The following is a 21,524-nucleotide window of genomic DNA, read 5'->3' as shown; positions in this document are numbered from 1 at the left end:
AATAGCCAAAAATACATTGTATGGGTCAAAATTATAGATTTTTCTTATAATATTCTTTCCAAAAATCATTAGGATATATTAAGTAAAGATCATGTTCCATGAAGATATTTGTAAATTTCCTACCGAAAATATATCAAAACTTCATTTTTGATTGGTAATATGCATTGCTAAGGACTTCATTTGGACAACTTTAAAGGTGATTTTCTCAGTATTTCGATTTTTTTCAGATTCCAGATTTTCAAATAGTTGTATCTCGGCCAAATATTGTCCTATCATAGCTTATTTATTCAGCTTTCAGATTATTAATTTTGAAAAATTGACACTTAAGACCAGGGTGGTCTTGTGGTCCAGGGTCACAAATATGGAATAGCAGGTTTGCTGGATGGTCGATTAGTATTCAATAGACATGTCTAAAATAGACATGTTTATTGCAGTTTTAATGATTATTAGTTTGATTCAAAACTTAAATGGTTATACTTTGTTTCGAGAGCTTTTATGTAGCTTTAACAGAGGAAGAAAGCATCTAAAAGTGGTGTGTTCAGACAGGTCTGTGCTAGAATAGAGCTCATTCTCCAGTGATGAAGAGCTGTAGCAAAGTCAGCGGAGCTCCGGAGTGTCAGAATAAAAGCTGAGGAGAAATCAGACAGATGCTTGCTGTAAATCCAGTGTCAGACACTCTTTGGAGCGGTGTATGGACTCCGGGTCAGACCTTACAGCCGAGAGGCTGTTTATCCTTCCTCCTGATGGTTAATCAATATGAATTTGAGTTCTGGATCACACCAGATGATGCTTTCAGGGATCCATTCGAGCATGCAGGATGACTACTGGTTTTACCCAAGGTTCCCGGGTCAATTTTTTGATCGATCTTCTTATTTTGGACATTGATGATAGTGTCTCGGTCACTTTTAAAGACCTGTAGCAGTGTAGTGTTCTGTAGTACATCGACACAAAGGGTGTCAATGTTTTATAATGATGAAATTTAAAAACTACGCCTGTTCTGGTGCCTGAAATCCCTCTTAGTCTCTTTAGACGACTGTAGAGTTCAAAGTGGTGCAATATATGGTATTAGACGGATCAGTTGTAGTTCTTTCCCAAAATCACTGGTGGTCAAAAATCAATGGTTTGTTCTTCTCTCTTTTCACTCCAACAGTTCAGTGTTTTTGAGCATCTTTCTCCGTTGAATTGTAATGATATCTGCACTTTTATGCTTTTGTTTTATTGTTTTGCCACAGAGATGCATACAAAAATGTTACGCAGTAGTTTGACATTTGAAATATCTGGAGAAAAAATAACCCTGTTATTGCGGTTTGTCCGTTTGATTTCAGGGCATCCTGTTTTGCACCAGCGAGTGTCTGAAGACTTCTCAGGACCTGGTGAAGATCTTCCTTCACGAGTCCAACCGGGTTTACCGCGACAAGATGGTGGAAGACAAAGATTTCGACATCTTTGACAAGCTGCAGTCAGAAACGGTGAAAAAGTCCTACGAGGTGAGAGTTTGTTTGACTGGATAGAGTCATTAAAGGCCAATGCTAATCAGAGCAAAACCCTGCCAGTCCAGCAAATTGGGGAAAAAATGATTTCTGCTGTTTTTCTCTCCACGACCTATGGGATTAGATCTCTGCCACAATTCTGCATGCAAAAGATCATATTTTCATATATCATATATGATCATATATCATATCCTGCATGTGCGTGAACTGAGGCATATTGTAACGCTGGGTTGTGTTGAGCAAGCCAGCCATCGGCATTTAGAGAGCACTGAGGGCGGGCATCAAGGGAACAAGCTAGTGAAACGTTGCACGTGCAAAAGAGAAGGTCTGCACACATCCAAAAACTTATTTTAAATGCAAAATAGATTGTAGTGTGCTCAAAATACTTTCTTCTTTGTGAGACGAACATTTTCTCCACAAAACTCAGATCGCGCGTGTGCACTATAGGGCTGTCAAAATTTTTTTCAGAATATTCGTCGAATTAAAAAAAAAATCCACATTTGAATGCAAAAACGTTGCATTCGAATTTTAGGTCTGCGTCAGCCGTCAGGCAGCCTATCAGTGGCACACAAAATGCGACGAAGATGTAAGTGTCATTGCATTTTTATGCTTTTGTTAGCCTATCCGTTGAACCCACTAGATGCGGCGCTGCTACGTTGTTGATTCAATATATTGCGGAAAACGAGAGCATCAGTGTGGAGAAGATGTTGTTTACGTCAAAACTGAAACCAAGCCGTTCACACAGAACGCATATTTATCACATTTTCTAGAGGGACAACTGTCAGAGTTGCACTCGCGTCTGGCACAAGAGAGCGGCATGTTTAGAAAGCCATGTAAAATTAATGTAAGTTCAACTTTTAAAAAACATGTCTCTAGACTTGATGATGGTTTTTCACCATCCCACTGTATCTCATGTTTTTAAATGAAGAAAGTAGCCTACTCTTTGTGATTGGTTTTCGGTCCTTTGTATTAAACTATACATGCATGCATGGTGCTGTTTTTTTCCCTTCTAATGGTTTAAGCAACTTTATTAATTATATATGGTTTATAAACATTATTTAAAAATTTTTTTTCAAAGATAGTCGTGTTATTTTATTACGCTTTGAAGAAACGTGCATAATATTTTGCACGATGCGCCCTCTTGTGGCCTCATGAGAGAAGCCAAAAGCTTTTTTTCCCCTAACTGAAATTATGCCTTTATAATTCGAATATAATTCGAATTTTGATCATATTTAAGTGGAAAATTCGAATTGAGATTTTCAGTCATTTTGACAGTCCTAGTGCTCAAAATATGATCTTTCGTGCGCAGAATTGTGGCAGAGATCTAACCCCATAACGGTCCCGCACCTCCTGAGGCTTATGAGCGAACGCTCTGCAGGAAAGTGAAGGAGAGAAATCGCACTCTCCTTCTTCACCTCTGCTCGCCTTTAAAGCAACATCTAATCACCTGAACTACACATACGTGTTGATCGACACATGAAATACACCGATTTCCGTTGGTTTTGGAGAGGAAAAGGTCTCCGACCGCTATGAATTCTCAGGGAGGCGATCGTTTGATTTACATGAGCTCCTTCCCAAGGCAGCAGCGCTCAACCTTAGTTATTCACCTTTTAATATTTCATGGAGTTTTAAGGCTGCTTTTTATTCCCACCAGGATATGGAGGAGACACTAGAGGAGACCAGAGCCATGAATATGTACTGCCATTTCGCCACGGGCATCGGTGAACCCAAATACATGGTGGTGCAGTCCTGGGGGAGCCTGAACAAGACCCTGCTGGAAGCTCTTGACGGCTACAATGAAGTCAACGCGGCTATAAACCTTGTTCTGTTCGAGGATGCCATGTCTCATATGTAAGAGAGCCAGAAAGAGCTTCTGCTGATGGATGAACATCTGGGCACTACTTTAGACTGTGCAACGTATACCAGAAAACGGGATCAGTTATGATAATGTACTATACAGCTAAACATGCTAAAACCCTCTGAGAAAGTGTGATATCAACTTAACGAAAGTTATTATGTATCTATAAATTTTCCCTTTTTATTTCACACTCAAACGCATTTAGATGGATCTCTTTGGCACGTCTTGTGTTGTTTTTAAACGTCCGTGTTTCCCACAGACTTAAACTCTATTTATGGTGGCACTTTCACCGGGGGAATTTAATTTATAACTTTGATATGATAACAATATCGATATTCTATACCATTTTTGATACCACAGAGAAAAACTGCCACAACTTTAAGGGCATATAATTGTATTGAAAGATAAATATAACAAGGTAAGAACATAACAATGAGGTATATATTTACGTTAATGAAAACAACTTGAGGTGGTAAAACACTGGATTTGCATATGTTTACTTCAAATTTCTTTACAGAGAAGTATTATTTTTCCTACTTTTACCCAAAATAGGTTGGTGATAATATATATATATATATATATATAAATAAATGGATTAATACATTCTGAATAAAAGTTTTTTAATTTAATAAGAATGTTTAAAATAAAAAACCTGAAACCAATATAATTACAACATCTTCCTTAAAACCAATTAATTGACTAGCAACCCACCAACTAATTGATTTTTTAATTATGTACATGCAGTTTTGCATCCAAACCAAATCACTGGTGATATCTGGCTTTTGTGCCGATTCTAAACTCTACTGACCGAATAATAAACAAATTTGCTTTCAGGTTTTTTAGTGAGTTGGATTGTCCTGATATGTATTAATCAGCATTAAACACACTATATAATAAATGCTGTCCATTGATAAACCAGTCAGCTAATCTTAGCGGTTGATTTTTCAGGACAAACCTTTTCATGGAGTTAGGCATTACTCAGCAGGATGAAGTTTGATTCTTCCTCCGCATGACTATTTGATCTCCTTAACCCTTCTGACCCTCGTCTCTCCTGCTTCAGCTGCCGTATCAATCGGATCCTGGAGTCTCCGCGGGGAAATGCTCTGCTGGTCGGGGTGGGCGGCAGCGGGAAGCAGAGCCTGACCAGGCTGGCGGCGTTCATCAGCTCCCTGGAGGTCTTTCAGATCACGCTGAAGAAAGGATACGGCATCCCTGATCTCAAGGTTGGCTCTGTTTATTAGCCTGAACCAAAACAAAACATGCTTGCAGAGCAGCTTCCATTGCTCAGAATCACACTGAATCTCCACTGAAACCGCTTGCTGTTTGCCCTATCAAATATTCATTGTAATGCTCCTCGCCAGAGTATAGATCACCTTGCTGCAAATTCACACGCTGCCCTGTAAAAGTCTGAAAAAAGAATGGAATAATTAGCAATTACCAGAGGAGCTCTTGAGCACAATATGAGATTGCAGAGCTCATCAGCCTTTATGCCTGTAATGTTTCATCTCTTAACGTTCTGCTGGGACTATTCCAGGACGAGGAGTTCATGGTGTACGACTGTTGTTTTGTGTATTTTTAGAGCGATCTGGGCGCGTTGTACATTAAAGCTGGCGTGAAGAATATTGGCATGGTGCTCCTCATGACAGATGCCCAGGTCGCAGATGAGAAGTTCCTCGTGTTGGTGAACGACCTTTTAGCGTCTGGTAAGCTTTGCTGTGTGTCTGTGCCCACTGGCATCACGTAGAGCTCGCTTTCTCAGCCAGATGATATGCATGGGGTATATTTGTGATTATATGGCTGGAAATATGAAGGAAATATAAGACTGAGTCATTAGACTACTTTCGCAGTCCTTCCTTGAAGGAGTTCAGAGGTTGATTCAATCAGTGTCTCTCTGATTTATACTTCAATATATATATATTTTTTTAATTAATTACTGTGAATCATTGTTTCAAGAAATCAATTCGATGGTTAGCTTGAATAATCTGAAAATGTTCAGTGGTCCAATAGCTATTCTGTATGTTAGTAAAAGAAAACAATTATTTAATAGAAATATATTATCATCATGTATTATTAACAACAATAATAATGAGGATAATAATAATAATCTAATATTAAATTGATGATGATGATTAATACGTGTTTTTACTACTAATGAGATTTTTATTTTGGTAAGCAGTTGTCATTTGAATTAATAATTTTAAATTATTAAATATGAATTCAACGATTTGTTTGAATCTTCACTGTTCAATGAACTGCTCCAGTAGTGTACTTGTATGTTATTAAAACAAGATAAAATATTTACATTATTTAAAAAAATTAACAACAGTATTAATAACTATATTAAAATCATGATGATACAATGATTATCATTAGTGTGCATCTTTGTTACTAATACGCATTTCATTTTAGCAAACAATTACAGTATGTGGGTAATTATTGCTTTTTAAATAATATATTGATCCATGTATTGTCCATCTTGTGAAAAATTGTGTGGAAAACATAATTATATTTATTTTTTTTACTGTACTTGCTTTAAACATTTTGAATCTACATGTCACAGAGAATATTTGGTTGAAAAGATGGTTTCGCTAATTTAAATCACCCACTTAAATAATTTCTAAGTATGAAGTATGATTGTGTTAGTTATATTTCCCAGGTCTACAGCCTAAATCATGGCCTACTGTCATTTTTCAGAGTGCTTTATTATTTTCCTATGGTCTATGGCATATTTATTATGCCGTTGGCTGTTTCCATCTTTCAGAGCGCTGGAATATTCCTTTGTAAGACTGATATCATGCTCTCAGATGTTGCCAGCATCTGTCTGACTGCTCTGCTTCCATCATCATCGTTTTGTCTTCATCACAGGTGAAATCCCAGACCTCTTCCCTGATGATGAGGTGGAGAACATCATCGGTTCTTTAAGGAATGAAGTGCGTGGCCAGGGTCTGATGGACACAAGGGAGAACTGCTGGAAGTTCTTCATCGACCGTGTCCGTAGGCAACTCAAAGTACGTGAGCAGAAGTGAATCATGAAGCCTTTATACTCCGACAGTCTCGGCTCTCGAAATGTGACTAGATCAACACAAACAGAGAGGCGGTCTGTCCGAGGGCTGGTTCTGATGAACAGATGGGCGGATAGATGGACGAATGGGTTAACGCATGGATGGATGGGTGGATGGATGGACGGATAGATTGACGAAGGGGTGGAGGGATGGATGCATGGATGGATGTATAGGTGGACAGCTGAATGGATGGATGGATTGACGGATGGATGGATGGATACAAAAAGAAAACAAATAGATAAAATAGAGTTAGAGTTAGAGGGTCAAATAAAGATGGAAGAGATGTGTTTCTAGCCATTTCTTGAAGATAGCTAAGTACTCAGCTGCTCGGACTGAGTTGGGCAGGTCATTCCACCAAGAGGGAACATTTAATTTAAAAGTCTGTGAAAGTGATTTTGTGCCTCTTTGGGATGGCACAATAAAGCGACATTCACTTGCAGAAATCAAGCTTCTAGAGGGCACATAAGTCTGAAGTAATGAATTTAGGTAAAGGGGTGCAGAGCCAGTGGTGGTTTTGTAGGCAAACATTAGTGCCTTGAATTTTATGCGAGCAGCTATTAGTAGCCAGTATAAACTGATAAACAGAGGTGTGACATGCATTCTTTTCGGCTCATTAAAAATTAATCTTGCAGCCGCATTCTGTATTAATTTTAAAGGTTTGATAGAACTGTCTGGAAGACCTTCCAAGAGAGCATTGCAATAGTCCAACCTGAACAGAACAAGAGCTTGAACAAGGAGTTGTGAAGCATGTTCCGAAAGAAAGGGCCTGATCTTTTTCATGTAGAATAAAGCAAATCTTCAGGACCGGGCAGTTTTAGCAATTTGGTCTGAGAAATTCAGCTGATCATCAATCATAACCACAAGGTTTCTGGCTGTTTTTGAAGGAGTTATGGTTGATGTGCCATATATATATATACAGTATATATATATATATATATATAGATAGATATACAGTATATAGTTTTAGATATATATAGATTGAAGTTTTTCACCACAGTTCAAACATGACAACTCCCTGAAGATTTTAGCATGGTGATGGATATGACAATGTTAATGTATTTGGTACGCTGCTGCTGAATTGCTGCTGCTGTTGGTTATTGCTGTAGTTGTAGATTATTGCTGCTGCTGCAAGCAAGTACAGGAACTTGCTACTGCCAATGCATATGGCGATACGGTGCCATGAGTATTTAAGACATACTGCTGCTGCACAAATAGCATATAAAATAACCCGTAGCAGATCTATACAGGTGGAGCTGGGGAAGGTGAAGGGTTTCAGAGGAACTCTGAAAGCGCGCTGCAGGAATCTCTAGTGAATGCTAGCCATCCATATAAATGCAAGGCAGTAAGCTCATTGGCTGCATATGCAGCATGAACCAATCAGCTGTGCCAAGTCGTTTAACTCTCTGAATATCATTGGTTACGTTAACAACACGTCGCCTGCGCCATCTAGAGTTTCATGACTGAACTATGTATTTATTTTAAAAATAAGTAGAAATAACAGGAACAGATTCAACAACCACATATATGATTAATCAATTAACAACCTAAGAGCTCTAAGAACCTAAGAGTTTTTCTTCCACAGCTGACTGTTGCGCTCTATTGCACCATGCATTTGACATTTTAGAAACAGTTTAACAGTTTACAGTCATGTCTACTGACTTTTTAAAACTCAAAACCACTCAACAAACACTTTTGAAGACATTTTAGTAATCCATTTTAAACCTCATTATAGGTTTTTAAATTGCCATTTTATATTGTTACCATCAAAATAGCCAAGAAAGCTGGTATAATATTAAAACACCAACCAGCTACAACTGACACCGCCTTCCTGTGATTGTTATGGGAGAGCGTTTAACCAACACTGATGTTGTCCTGCAGGTGGCGCTGTGTTTCTCTCCGGTGGGCAGTAAGCTGAGGGTGCGCAGCAGGAAGTTTCCTGCGGTGGTCAACTGCACCGCCATCGATTGGTTCCACGAGTGGCCACAGGAGGCGCTAGAGTCGGTCAGCCTGAGGTTCCTGCAGGACGTGGAGCACATCCAGGTGAGACGCCCATCAACTCAGAAACAATACATCTTCATCAAATGGTTTTATCATGATTCCCTCAATCCAGAGCACTGAAGGTCTCAGCTGGTTAGACAAACGCACCTCTCTTACTGCAGTAATGTGTCTCAATGTCATCTAATACATTCAAAAGCAAATGCAGAGTGTGATTTTTTTTTTTCTGAGGTGCCTCAAGTCATGAAGAACATAATTAGATTGGCCAAGCACTGTGCACTCAGTTTCTGCATTATATTTCAGGGGAAAATTAAACAGCTGTGACGACTCAGTGGTATGACATTTCTGGCAATATTCTGGTAATTATATTTCATGTATGAACTGCATTTTTTTCACTGATCTAGCCAGAGGTGAAGGACTCGGTGAGTAAATTCATGGCCTACGTACACATTAGCGTGAACAAGACCTCAAAAGACTACCTGGCCAACGAGCGGCGATACAACTACACCACGCCCAAGTCCTTCCTGGAGCAGATCAAGCTGTACGGGAACCTGCTGGCGCTCAAGAAGAAAGATCTGACCTCCAAGATGGAGCGACTGGAAAACGGCTTGGAGAAGCTCAACAGTACGACTGCTCAGGTGCGTCTCTTTGTGTGCCTGTTCAAAATCAGGCCCTTATCGTGTAACGTCAATGAACTATAAACCCAGAGTTACTCACTCAGCATAGCATAATAAATGACAAGATAAATATCTAATGACTTACTGGCATTTAGGATTATTTGGCTGCTTCCAGTGAAATCAAGCGAAGCGTTAGTTCTGGCATGTCACGTTAGTCAAGCTCGCATCAGCTGATCCACATCTACTCATAAGGATGCAACACCTATCACAGCACCCATATATAAGGTCCTTCAGTATTATCAGCAGCTTTCGCGTTGCTCAATAGCTAATTACCCGCCTCCATCCCCAGCTCCTCCTCTCGTCCAGTCAGGATCAGCTTCTGATTCCCCTTATTAAACATTAATGATATTTGCAATACATTTATGTTGGTTCTGTTCTGTTTACCCTGGGGGGGGGTTATTGCTGCTCTCCCTGCTCTCATCCATGCTAGACTGCATTGATGCGAAGGGAGTTCTTGCCCAGAGCAGAATCATATTTGATGATATTGGTCTTGACAGAACTAGATGTTCTTTCACTGCTGTCCTTAAAACAATTAAACACTTTTATTGATTACTTGTATTTAATTATTTGTACATAATAATGGTAGAGTGGAGGTGAAACGAATAAAAATAATTATATTCCAGAAGGTAAAGCGGGACATGCATTAAAAGCATTGGAGTGAGTGCTTGCAGCTCAGCTATAAGATTCATTTCCATGTCATAAATTCATGTACCATTAGCTAATTTATGTTTTCAGTGGTCAGCATACATATTCTTCATTAATAGGTCCTCTTGAATGTAAATGAAACACATGTGCCTCATGTAAGGAGCCAGTAGAAGTCTGATGCGGTTCAGCTTTAATGTTTATGCTGCTGGTGTTTTAAATGCGAGTGGCGTAGGATGTGCTTTCAGTGTTTCTCTTCCCAGCAAACGTATTGCTGTCCCTGTCATTCTCCTGACACCGCTAATGGAGCAAGTCTGTCAAAAACATCACCCGGTCAGCCCTCTGGCTTCTATTGATCTATGATTATTGTGTTAGAAAAATGTCATTCTTTTCTGTCATGTGGTTTTATGGCCTACTGTATAATTTTAGCATGTAAGATGAGCAATACTATCACTGTTATTCAAACTTACTGTTGAGGATTGGATCCCATACCCCAGAGTACGGTAGATTTCAGCTCATTTTCTTTCAGTTAGCTCAGGTTTTCTGTTTCTTTTTGGAACTGATTGATCGTAGGCCTTAATAGACCTCAGTTTTGAGTGAAAAAAGCATTACTTTTGGGTAATTTTGTCAATATTCACTGAAAAACTGAGGAGCATAAGCTCGGATCAATGAGGCCTACCATAAATTAGATTCAATAAGAAAGACAAAACCTGTGCTAATTTATAAGAAATTTGGGTAACTTAAAGGGATAGTTCACCCAAAAATGAAAATTCTGTCATTAATTACTCACTCTCATGTTGTTCCAAACCTGTAAGACCTTCATTCATCTTCGGAACACAAATTGTGATTATTTTTGATGAATCCAACACTTCAACAATTCTCCTCCGCATCACCCTGGCACCATTTTGGAGAGCATCACGAATCATGCTGTGCTGCTGCTGAAGAATTGTTGAATAAAGTTATAATTTTTGTTTTCTTTGCGCACAAAAATTATTCTCGTAGCTTCATAAAATTACGGTTGAACCACTGACGTCACATGGACTGTTTTACCGATGTCCTGACTATGTTTCTGTGCCTTGATCATGATTCATGGTAGTTACCTTGCTGTCTATGGGAGGGTCAGAAAGCTCTCAGATTTCATCAAAAATATCTTAAATTGTGTTCCGAAGATGAACGAAGGTCTTACGGGTTTGGAACAACACGAGGGTGAGTAATGCATGACAGAATTTTCATTTTTGGGTGAACTAACCCTTTAAAGCCTTTATGTATAATGCATTATAAAAGTAGTTTTAATGCATTAATTATGCCTTGTAATGCACCTTACAATACATTGTACAATCTCATGAATAATAATTGAAACCACAGTTAGTACATTATAACATCAATTCATTGTTACACATGCATTTAAATTCGGTTATAATTATTTACGACAAGATATAATGTATTACAGTGCACATTATGAATAATTATAATGCATTATACCCTTTAATAACATTTATAATGCATTATACATAAAGGCTTTAAGTGAAGTGTTACCGTTATTTGTTAAAGACAGGTCATTTTTGACCTGGAACAGCGAAGTGAATCATGGTATGAAAAAAAAATCTCAAAAAAGTATAAAAATTTTCAAACATTTTTTGGATATGTAGTTATACCCTGTGTGAGCAATGTCAGTTAGCTAGTTAATTATTAACTTATTTATTTATTTAATCATTTGTTTGTTTTTCAGTAAAAAAATCATCTCTGTTCAAAATGATTGGAACACAGCATTAGGATTAATAACCTTAATTAAATAAGATTTGTAAAAACTTGTATTATGTGTAGCTACTATTATAATATTTTAATATTTAAAAATTAAATAAACAGTATCTTTTAGGATTTAAGTCAAGTGTGAGGCTATCCTAACATAACTTATAAATATAATTTTTTACAACCTTGAACAATGAGAATGTCTTTTTAGGAATGGACATTTTTCAGAAGCTTTTTCTTAAGTGAAAACAGATGAAAATAGTAACGAAGAATAATTTGATTCTGTTTAACACTGTCTATTCCGAGTGTTTTCTGGCCTCAGACTATCATAGAGACTAGCAAAATAGCAACACCCTAGCAACGTGCCGGTGGCTTTTGCATGAGTGACACAGTTCACATTTTCTACAGCAAATCTCCTTATTAGCAATAATTGTGTTCTCAGCTACACTGTGCTAATTATTATGACTGAGACATTATGACTTATCTAATGTGTCCTTCTGTTTGAGCTGCTTTATGCTTCCTGACACGTTAATCCCGCCGGCATAGACCGGCTCAAACGTTCTTCTCAGGTAATGGCTTCAGCGCTTCGTCCTCGTCCCTCCACCCTTCAGTGGAAAAGCTATCAGAAAGCTCATTTGTGTGCTAAGATTGAGCTTGCAAGCGACGGGAGGGGAAAATGTAAAGTCAGAATTCACACATACACAAGATACATCCGATAGTGCTGTTAGAGATCCACGCCCACCAGAATAGCCTCTTTACATTAGCGATGAGAGGAGAGCCGGCCTGGCTAGAAATCTAAATTAAAAGTTGCTGCTAATGAGGCAGAAAGTTTATTGGTGCTGCTTTATTGAGGTGGGACCCCGTAACATGTAATTAGCGGAGAGCGGATATCAATTCAAGCTAGTTGGTCCCTGCCCACATTTGTGGGCGTAGAGGTGGATTTTTCCGTTTTATAGCCACTCATTAAGCAGTGCATATCTAAATGAGAATCTGCATTGTTTTTCTTTGCTCAAGATAAGCATGTTTATGATGTAACCTTCTTTATGATGATGACGGAGATCAGTCCAGACTTGTGGTTGATGATAACAGCAGCGCCAATTGTCTATTATCTAAGAGTTCTTTTGCCTTTTCATCTCAAACGGTCTCTTTTGAGATGATTTACGGTATTTTAACAATGCAATATTAGGCTCGTGCTCTTTGATGTGAACTTGTGAGGATGTTCTGCTCTCTTCGATGTGCAGATGAAGCAGCTACAAACATGAGTGAAAAGACACAGACATTTGACTGGATGAGCCAACATTTAAAATGTTTAATCTAAAATTGATCAAGCTTTTATTAGTATGCGTACAGCTTAAATGGTCTCGTATTAACAGTTTTTTTTTACATTTATATTATATTCATTTACTTTTTAAAAATGAATTTGTCACACCACGGTTCTCTTTAAAACTTATTACTGAAGACAAAAGGTGGAAAGTGTTGAAAAACTTGAAAGAAGCGTGACGTAAAATGTGCGTTTTCCCTTATAAATTCCTTTTTTAACTAAAATGTTGATGTAGATTAAAATGAAGTCCTTATTATTTTGTTTTATTATGAATTAATTTTTTTCCAAGTAGCTTGAGACTAAAACTTCATTACCCCTGTTTTGTCTTATAACATCCTCTGTCTGTGTTCTTCTCCTGACAGCAACTTAATGAGAACTTGGCAAAGCTGACGGCGAAGTTTGAGAAAGCCACAGCAGACAAGCTGCGGTGCCAACAGGAGGCTGAGACCACGGCACGCACCATCGCTCTCGCCAACCGCCTGGTGAGTCTCCAGCGCTGCACGCATCAACACCACGTTACACCCAGAGCTGCTGCTTCCTGTCTTAATTAAGAAAAAATTAGATGAGCCAGCAAAACAGAAGAAAATTCTGAATAATAATTCAAATGCAGCAAACCCCCAGAATAAGTCATTTATGCTGTCCGTTGAAGCATGCAGCAATACTAAATCAGCAGGAAATCACACAAATAAACACGTGCAGCAGCGCTAGTTTGCCTGAAGCGCACCGGCTGGAGTTATTCATTACAGCGATTGTTTGATCTGGGAATAATTGTGTGTTGAACAGCAGTGATCCGGCAGTGACCTGAACATGTGTAAGGGGTTTGGTGTGGACCAGGGGTTAAAGGTCAAGTGCGTCATTTCCACACCACTGCGGGCAGCAGACACAATCACGCAAATTATGCCGGATTTCAGAATTGGTTGTTGCTGCTCAAGCAAAATCTAAATAATTACATACGGCACCTTTAAATATCTGGCCTGGAATCCGAATGGTTGCACTTCATAATAAGCTGCATTAGTGCTGTCCACTTTGACAGTGGCACTGGTACCAGAAGTCTTTTTCACATTCGTTTTGCATTCGCAAGTCTTGGTTAAAGCATTATAAGATGTGAACCAAACCAACCAGCTATGAGGAGGATCACAACACTACAGACTTCGATTTGAAGCAGGAAAAGTATTTGAAAATCAGACAAAAAGACAAACGTGAGCTACAATCCTATAAAGCATGGCAAATTACATAAAATGCGAATGACATCAAATTAAAAATGATGGTGAAATATAAAGCTATTAATTTAAAGTTGTTAATTTTGTATATATATATTATATAAACTATACATTTGATGTTTTTGCTAAATATGAATAAATATGCAAATATTAAAATATTTTGAGAGCGAAGGGAACCTTTTCAATTTGTCATTCATGGTGCTTTATGGGAGTGGGTGGAGCTTAAGATTTAGCTTGCTGCTACTTTCTGATTGGTGGAATGAACATGGACGAAACGCTTTCCAGACATATACACTTGTCAGAATTACTGTGATTCTGAGTTTCCGGCAAATAGAAACAGCTCACGTCTTTGGTGAACACGTAATTTACTTTAATATAATATATATTTATTACTTTACTTAGAGCTTGTTTTTGTGAGTGTTTTGAATGATATTGTCAGACTCATAGAGTTGTGTGTATTCAGGTTGGAGGTCTGGCATCGGAGAATGTGCGCTGGGCAGAGGCGGTGAAGAGCTTCAGGCATCAGGAGAGCACTCTGTGTGGAGACGTGCTCCTCATCACTGCCTTCGTCTCCTATCTGGGCTATTTCACCAAACGTTACCGCCTGGAGCTGATGGACAACAGCTGGAGGCCGTACCTGAGCCAGCTCAAGGTCTGTCCCACTGGCTAAAAACTGAGCTTTTAAGATGTTTAAGATTAACAGAGTAAGAGATCATGTGTTTGATTAAGGCCAGTGTGGCTTTCACCTGAAATCTAAAGCATACCCTGTTGAAAACCCCAGCATATTCTGGTTAGTATGTTTTGAAGCATGGCAGCTGGTTTGAGCTGGTTTAAGCTGGTCCTAAACTGGTTTAAGCTGGTCATGTGCTTATAACCAGCTTAAACCAGCTCAAACCAGCTGTCATGCTTCAATATCTAACCAGCATATGCTGTTTCTGTTTTTCAACAGGGTAGTTCATTCCTCTGTTAATCGGTGTCATTTGTTTTTGTGAGGGTTCAGTCTGTGAGTGCTCTTCCTGCAGGTGCCAATCCCGGTGACTCCGGGTCTGGACCCGCTGACCATGCTGACGGATGACGCTGACATCGCAGGCTGGCAGAACGAGGGTCTGCCTGCGGACCGGATGTCGACTGAAAACGCCACCATACTCACCAGCTGCGAACGATGGCCGCTCATGGTGGATCCGCAGCTGCAGGGAATCAAATGGATCAAAAGCAAATACGGAGAAGAGCTGCGACTCATCAGGATTGGACAGAGAGGGTAGAACACACATTATGTCTGCATACACACCATATCTGCTTAACCCGATTCATTACTGATGTCTGCTTTACTGTGTGTGTGTTAATGCAGATATCTGGACTCCATCGAGAGAGCGTTATCTGTAGGCGAAGTTGTCCTCATTGAGAATTTGGAGGAAGCGGTGGATCCAGTGCTCGGTCCGCTACTCGGACGTGAAACCATAAAGAAAGGACGGTGAGAGCGTTATAATGTAGTTATTAGTCATATTTATCATTATATATGGTGGTAAAATTTGACCTTCAAACATCTTTTATTAAGACAAAACACCACAGGTGAATTATATTAACCTTGCTGTTTAATCACAGTACATTAAAGGTGGGGTAAGTGATTTTTCAAAACCGCTTTAGAAAACTGATTCGGGCCGAATAGCAAAACAAACTTGTAGCCAATCAGCAGTAAGGGACGTGTCTACTCATGATGTGGAGGAGAGAACGTTCAGTGCACAGGACGGATATTAGCCGAGTGATAGACAGATAGAGATGGCGGGGTGTTGTGCCGCGCCGCATCCAGTGTAGACAATAGATATGTATATATATCTATGGTGTAGACAGCATCACTGATTATAATGAGTTCCATAGTATTTTATCGTGCCGCGCCACTCGTGTCTGGTGTAGACACGGTGTAACATTGGTTTTGCTTTGTATCACAGAACTAATCGTTGCCTGGGTTGCGTACGTATGTGTGGGGCGGAGCTATCAAAATAGGGGCGAGACCCTTTTGGGGTAGGGGCGTGTTTGTTTTGGTGATTTAAATTGTCAACGTTGGCTACCAGAAATGGCTTACTCCACCTTTAAATGTGCATTTTCCACAAGTTGATATGATTATTTAGGGTCTTAATGAAAAGTCTATAACATACTTTGGTTAAAATTTCTCAGTGGTAGTGTAAAACAACACCCTTTTTACCCTGTCAAAAACAGCTCTGTTCACAGCAAGCCGTTTTAGTGCATGTTCCTTTAAATGCTAATGAGCTCTGCTCACTCCACCCCTCTCTTCTGTGGGGTGATGAACCGTTTTCATGAGACTGTAAACTTTAGCCGCGGAATTTGCTAACTAGCACATTATAAAGAAAAAAACTTATACTCACTTCATCTGTAGGTGAAACTGGATCACAAATGATTCGCACGAACATAGGTAGATCAGGGGGGTGCAATCCCTTCAAAAACAAACGTAATCCACTGCGTCTTCAGCGGCTCAGATGTCGGGAGTAAATGACGACTGCTAGGTTCATTATTACATCCAACAACAAAACACCTCAATCACTTAGGAGCCATTCTTGTCTACGTCCCTGCTCCGGTGTCGAAAAACAATGGTAGACTGTGTACAGCTCCCTCAGGGCGGGTCTAAGGCAAGACGGCCTTGTCAATCAACAATCGTGGGAGGTGCCTGAGCAGAACTATGTCACTCTGCCAAGAATCTCAGAACAGTCTGATCTGAGAAAGTGATCATTATTATTGGGGATTTAAAAAAAAAAAGTACTGGCTGGTTTTTATCATTATAGGGTTGATGTGTACACACACTGCCAACACACATTTCAGTTCAATCACCATGTAAAACTAAAGTTTGCTGTATGTAAGAGAAAAAAATTCTAAAGATACAGATTGGAATTGAAATCTACAGATGCAAATAGATAAAGTGTCATAAAATAATGAGAGGATTCTGGTTTCTAATCCGCTACAGCTACATAAAGATCGGCGATAAGGAATGCGAGTACAACCCCAGTTTCCGTCTGATCCTTCACACCAAGCTGGCAAACCCTCACTACCAGCCGGAGCTCCAGGCTCAGTGTACGCTGGTCAACTTCACGGTGACACGGGATGGGCTGGAGGACCAGCTGCTGGCAGCCGTGGTCAGCATGGAGAGACCCGACCTGGAGGAGCTGAAGGTACGTCGGTCTCCTCTCAATCAGACGCTCTCTGAGAAACATCACAGCCATATCAGATCACTCTCTCCACGCTTAATTGCGGGACGGGTTAAGTAGATGGTATTTGACAGGTTTTCTGGAGCTTAATTGGATTCATCAGTTTCTGAGGTCTAGATTGGCTGAACTCAAAGATAATTAGTCAGCATACGCTGATGGACAGAACAGTCAATCATAGCGGTTCTGCAAGCATATTTGAGGCTCCAGTCTTCTCACCTTTGCTTACAAAAGGGTAATTGGTGCATTACTTTTTGCACTTTCATGCATATAATTAGCACACTTTCCCTGAGCATTTTATTTTAATGACCAACACATATGCACATGTATATTAGTACATTAGCATAACATTACTGTAAGTAATTAGCTGGAATGGTCATGCAATTGTGCCACATTAAGAGCATCCCCATTAAGTTTTTTTTTTTTCAGCCTATCAACATTTTTTTTCTCGCTTTACTTCATTTCCTCTTCCTGAAATGTCTGACAGATGTTGAAGATGCTGAAGCTTTCATTTGAGAACAAATTACAACAAACCGAAGAAGTGTTTTTGAATAACTGACAGGAAGTGAATGCGGTTATTTTGAGATGTGCATTCCGTAAAATTGAAATGTTACTTAATGAAGCTTGATTAATTAGTGTATCATAGCTGAGATCCTAAAGATGGGGAAACGCTACTGAACTCTCTTATCATCTTAATTCATATTAAAAGTTGCAAGAAAAGCGTGACAATCCCTCAGCACCTCAGCAGAGTTTCCTCGCTGATCGTTATACTCCGGTCAGTGTTTGCTGGATTTATAATTAGATCTTATGCAACCGCACCGCAGGGATACGCTTTCTTATTTAGATGTTTTTTAGAGGGTTTGTTTTTAATCCCTGGCTTGTTTTACATCACGCAGTACCAACATAATTGCGCTGAGCAAACTTGAGCAGTTTTTTATCTTATTACTTCGTGAGATCTGCACATCCGCCAAGGCCACTAGATGAAGTAAATGTCACTGTGATCGGTGGAGAGCCGCATCAGTCTCGTCTAATGAGCAGGACCACTCTGCTCCTCTGAAATCATCTGACCAACGTCACTTTGGGTTGCATAATTACTCGGCTGAGATTGTAAGCGTACCGAGTTCCTTCACAATAAGGCTGCTAGTTAATTGTTTGTTTTGCAGGTCTGGGTTAATTGGACGCACAAGATGCCAGTGGAAATGTAATCATTAATGAGTGACTCATTAGGACAGGATAGTTGAACATACCTGTTTTCCTCCTCTCTGATGAGAGGTCGTGTCTCTGAACCCAGCTGTTTTTCTCCAGCGCTGTTGTTTGTAAAAGTCTCACAGAGGCTCTGGTGGTCACTGACGGAGCGACGTTATTATACTTGAGTTTTTTTTGCAGATTGACCTCTTCAGGAATGAGTTTTGTCTTGACGGTTCAATACTCGCGCCGGCAATGACGGCTCTCTGATTTGAGATCATCAGTGAGAGAGTGTGTGTGTGTGTGTGTGTGTGTGTGTGTGTGTGTGTGTGTGTGTGTCTGTTTCTCTATCCAAACGTGGGAAATGGATCCATCAGCATTGACAATCCCATCACACGCTGGCGGCTGTGGTGTTTGATGTCCGTTAATCCACGCAAAGACTAGCTTCAATTCTCCTGCATACATTGATCTCTGCAGCTGTTCAGATGCTCTCTCATGTCCATGACTTTGCCCCTTGGCTCTTGTTTTCACGAATCTTCGCACATCCTTCCACACACGTCTTTCTGTGTCTTTTACTTTGTAGTCGAACCTCACAAAGCAACAGAACGGCTTCAAAATCACTTTGAAAACTCTGGAGGACAACCTGCTCTCACGGCTCTCCTCCGCGTCCGGAAACTTCCTGGGAGACATCGAGTTGGTGGAGAACCTGGAGATAACCAAACGAACGGCGGCCGAGATTGAAGTCAAGGTGTGTTCTTGGGTTTTCAGCTACAGTAACATCTTCCCATGAGTGATTTACATTAAATAAATTAATTTTGCTATAAAAATACAGTATATTTTAAGTTTTACAGATCTACAAATTAGTATATATTTCATTAACTTTCAATTAAACAAATAACTAAAATCACTTTTTACCATTAGAATATGCAGACAAACACCATTTTCACCATATAGCATCATGGAACTTATAGTTAACAAATTAACATTTTTCTACCAGAGCATTTTTTCAGTCTTTTACTGTCATAATTTCAATGGTTTTCTTTGCAGTTTTAGATACTGTATAATAAATATACATATTATGTACAGTAGCACAACAGTTTCCATAAAATATATTTGATTAAAATTAAAATAAAAGTTACCATTTATATAAAAATTATATTATAATAATAATATTTATTAAAATATAAAATTGAAATATATAAAAATATAATTAATTCAATTATGGTTAAATCTGACATTAAAATCCACTCATGAATGTAGTTTTAGTCAATACAATCTCATTAGCAAAATGTAATAAGAATATTACAACAAAATGTAAGTTATATTCTTACAATAACACTAAAAACAACACACATAACCAAAAAGGCAAGATGGACACATACGTCTATACACTTATGTAATTATATAGTCAAAAAATAAAATAATATTTTTACCATAAAACGATATAAATAAACTTTCCATTGATGTATGGTTTGTTAGGACAATATTTGGCCGAGATACAACTATTTGAAAATCTGGAATCTGAGGGTGCAAAAAAATCTAAATGTTGAGAAAATCGCCTTTAAACTGTCCAAATGAAGTTCTTAGCAATGCATATTACTAATCAAAAATTAAGTTTTGATATATTTACGGTAGGAAATTTACAAAATATCTTCATGGAACATGATCTTTACTTAATATCCTAATGATTTTTGGCATAAAAGAAAAATCGATCATTTTGACCCATACAATGTTTTATTGGCTATTGCTACAAATATACCCCAGCGACTTAAGACTGCTTTTGTGCTCCAGGGTCACATTTGTTGATATTTATTTGAGTTATTAGTCATGAAAGTGATTAAATTCAGCAGCATATTAACATACATACTAACACACATATTAACAAATTAATAATGATCCTGATCTTGTTTTGCTGTGCTCCAGGTGAAAGAGGCTAAGGTAACGGAGGCTGAGATCAATGACGCGCGGGAACACTACCGTCTGGCGGCGGCCCGCGGTTCGCTCCTATACTTCATCATGAACGACCTCAATAAAATCCATCCCATGTACCAGTTCTCTCTGAAGGTAGCGCCAACCTGACCTGCACAAGCTCTTAAAAACCTGTTGTTTATTTCCCAGTGCTCCAGGATTTAGTTATTGTGTTTCTCTCCTGCTTTTATGGAGCTGTGTTTGTCCCATGCTAACACAGCTATTTAGCCGTCATGAACTACAGCAGTTAATATAATGTTCTACAGACGCTCAGTGTATTACTGCACTAGCTAATAACACAGGGATCACTATGGCTACATTTATTATACTTTATTATGTTTTATATTGCGCTATCGTTTGATCCAAACTGAATGTGATGAGATTTAGACTGTGTACCATGAAATAATGCAAAGATAATAAATAGGCAATACGTCATCACTGGTTGCAAGCAAAAGCAAGCACGCTGCTTCCAGCATCTGTTCATTTAATGAATCATTCCAAAATAGACACAAAATATCTATATATGTGACTCACGTATTGAGATGCAATTTATCAATACTATTGTCAGACTTAAACCCAGAAGGATAAACTTGTATTTTTATTTTATTTTTCCCCTATAACTGCAGCACAGAATTCTTTAGGAAACACTTTATTTTAATATTCATAAGAAGAGCTTTGCAGACATAAATGGAGAATAGATTATGAATGTATAGTTAGTTTGTACGCTGGTTTTCTTGTGTTTTCAGTCATCCTGCTGACAAGATACAATTTACAGCTATCAAAAAATAATTGCCTTTTCCTTTGTGTACAAATTTATGCAGAGGAATCTTGATCTTCCCCAGAACTAGTTACAAAAGTGTTTCATTAGAGAATGAGAGAAAAGCAGAAGAGTATTAAATCAAGTTCTTTCTCTGTCCTGTAATGCATGCGTTTGTGTGCTCCTCACGTCCAGGCCTTCAACGTTGTGTTCCAAAATGCCGTACTAAAAGCCGACCCAGACGAGACCGTGAAACAACGGGTCTTAAATCTGATCGACAGCATCACGTCGTTGGTGTTCCAGTACACCACCCGCGGCCTCTTCGAGTGTGACAAACTCACCTACACCGCCCAGCTGGCCTTCCAGGTGAGCCTCCGCTTCCGCAACA

The 21,524-nt window shown here is 39.0% G+C and overlaps 1 protein-coding gene across 1 annotated transcript in view; it reads left to right on the top strand.

The window, feature by feature from the left end:
• The window catches only part of dnah9 (dynein, axonemal, heavy chain 9), a 103,198-nt gene that overhangs the window by 57,388 nt on the left and 24,286 nt on the right, over window positions 1-21,524 (top strand). The window contains 15 exon segments of the mRNA XM_016239573.1: window positions 1,326-1,487; window positions 3,145-3,341; window positions 4,409-4,571; window positions 4,928-5,051; window positions 6,214-6,356; window positions 8,289-8,450; window positions 8,810-9,043; window positions 13,157-13,276; window positions 14,478-14,666; window positions 15,037-15,272; window positions 15,363-15,485; window positions 16,989-17,193; window positions 18,995-19,159; window positions 20,335-20,475; window positions 21,332-21,502. Of these exon segments, the coding sequence (XP_016095059.1) occupies window positions 1,326-1,487; window positions 3,145-3,341; window positions 4,409-4,571; window positions 4,928-5,051; window positions 6,214-6,356; window positions 8,289-8,450; window positions 8,810-9,043; window positions 13,157-13,276; window positions 14,478-14,666; window positions 15,037-15,272; window positions 15,363-15,485; window positions 16,989-17,193; window positions 18,995-19,159; window positions 20,335-20,475; window positions 21,332-21,502 (2,535 nt within the window).

This window comes from Sinocyclocheilus grahami, unplaced genomic scaffold (genome assembly GCF_001515645.1).
Source record: "Sinocyclocheilus grahami isolate Dianchi unplaced genomic scaffold, SAMN03320097.WGS_v1.1 scaffold569.1, whole genome shotgun sequence".
NCBI classification, from domain to species: domain Eukaryota; kingdom Metazoa; phylum Chordata; class Actinopteri; order Cypriniformes; family Cyprinidae; genus Sinocyclocheilus; species Sinocyclocheilus grahami.
The sequence above is the reverse complement of the archived record's forward strand: the minus strand, read 5'-3'. Positions and strand labels throughout refer to the sequence as shown.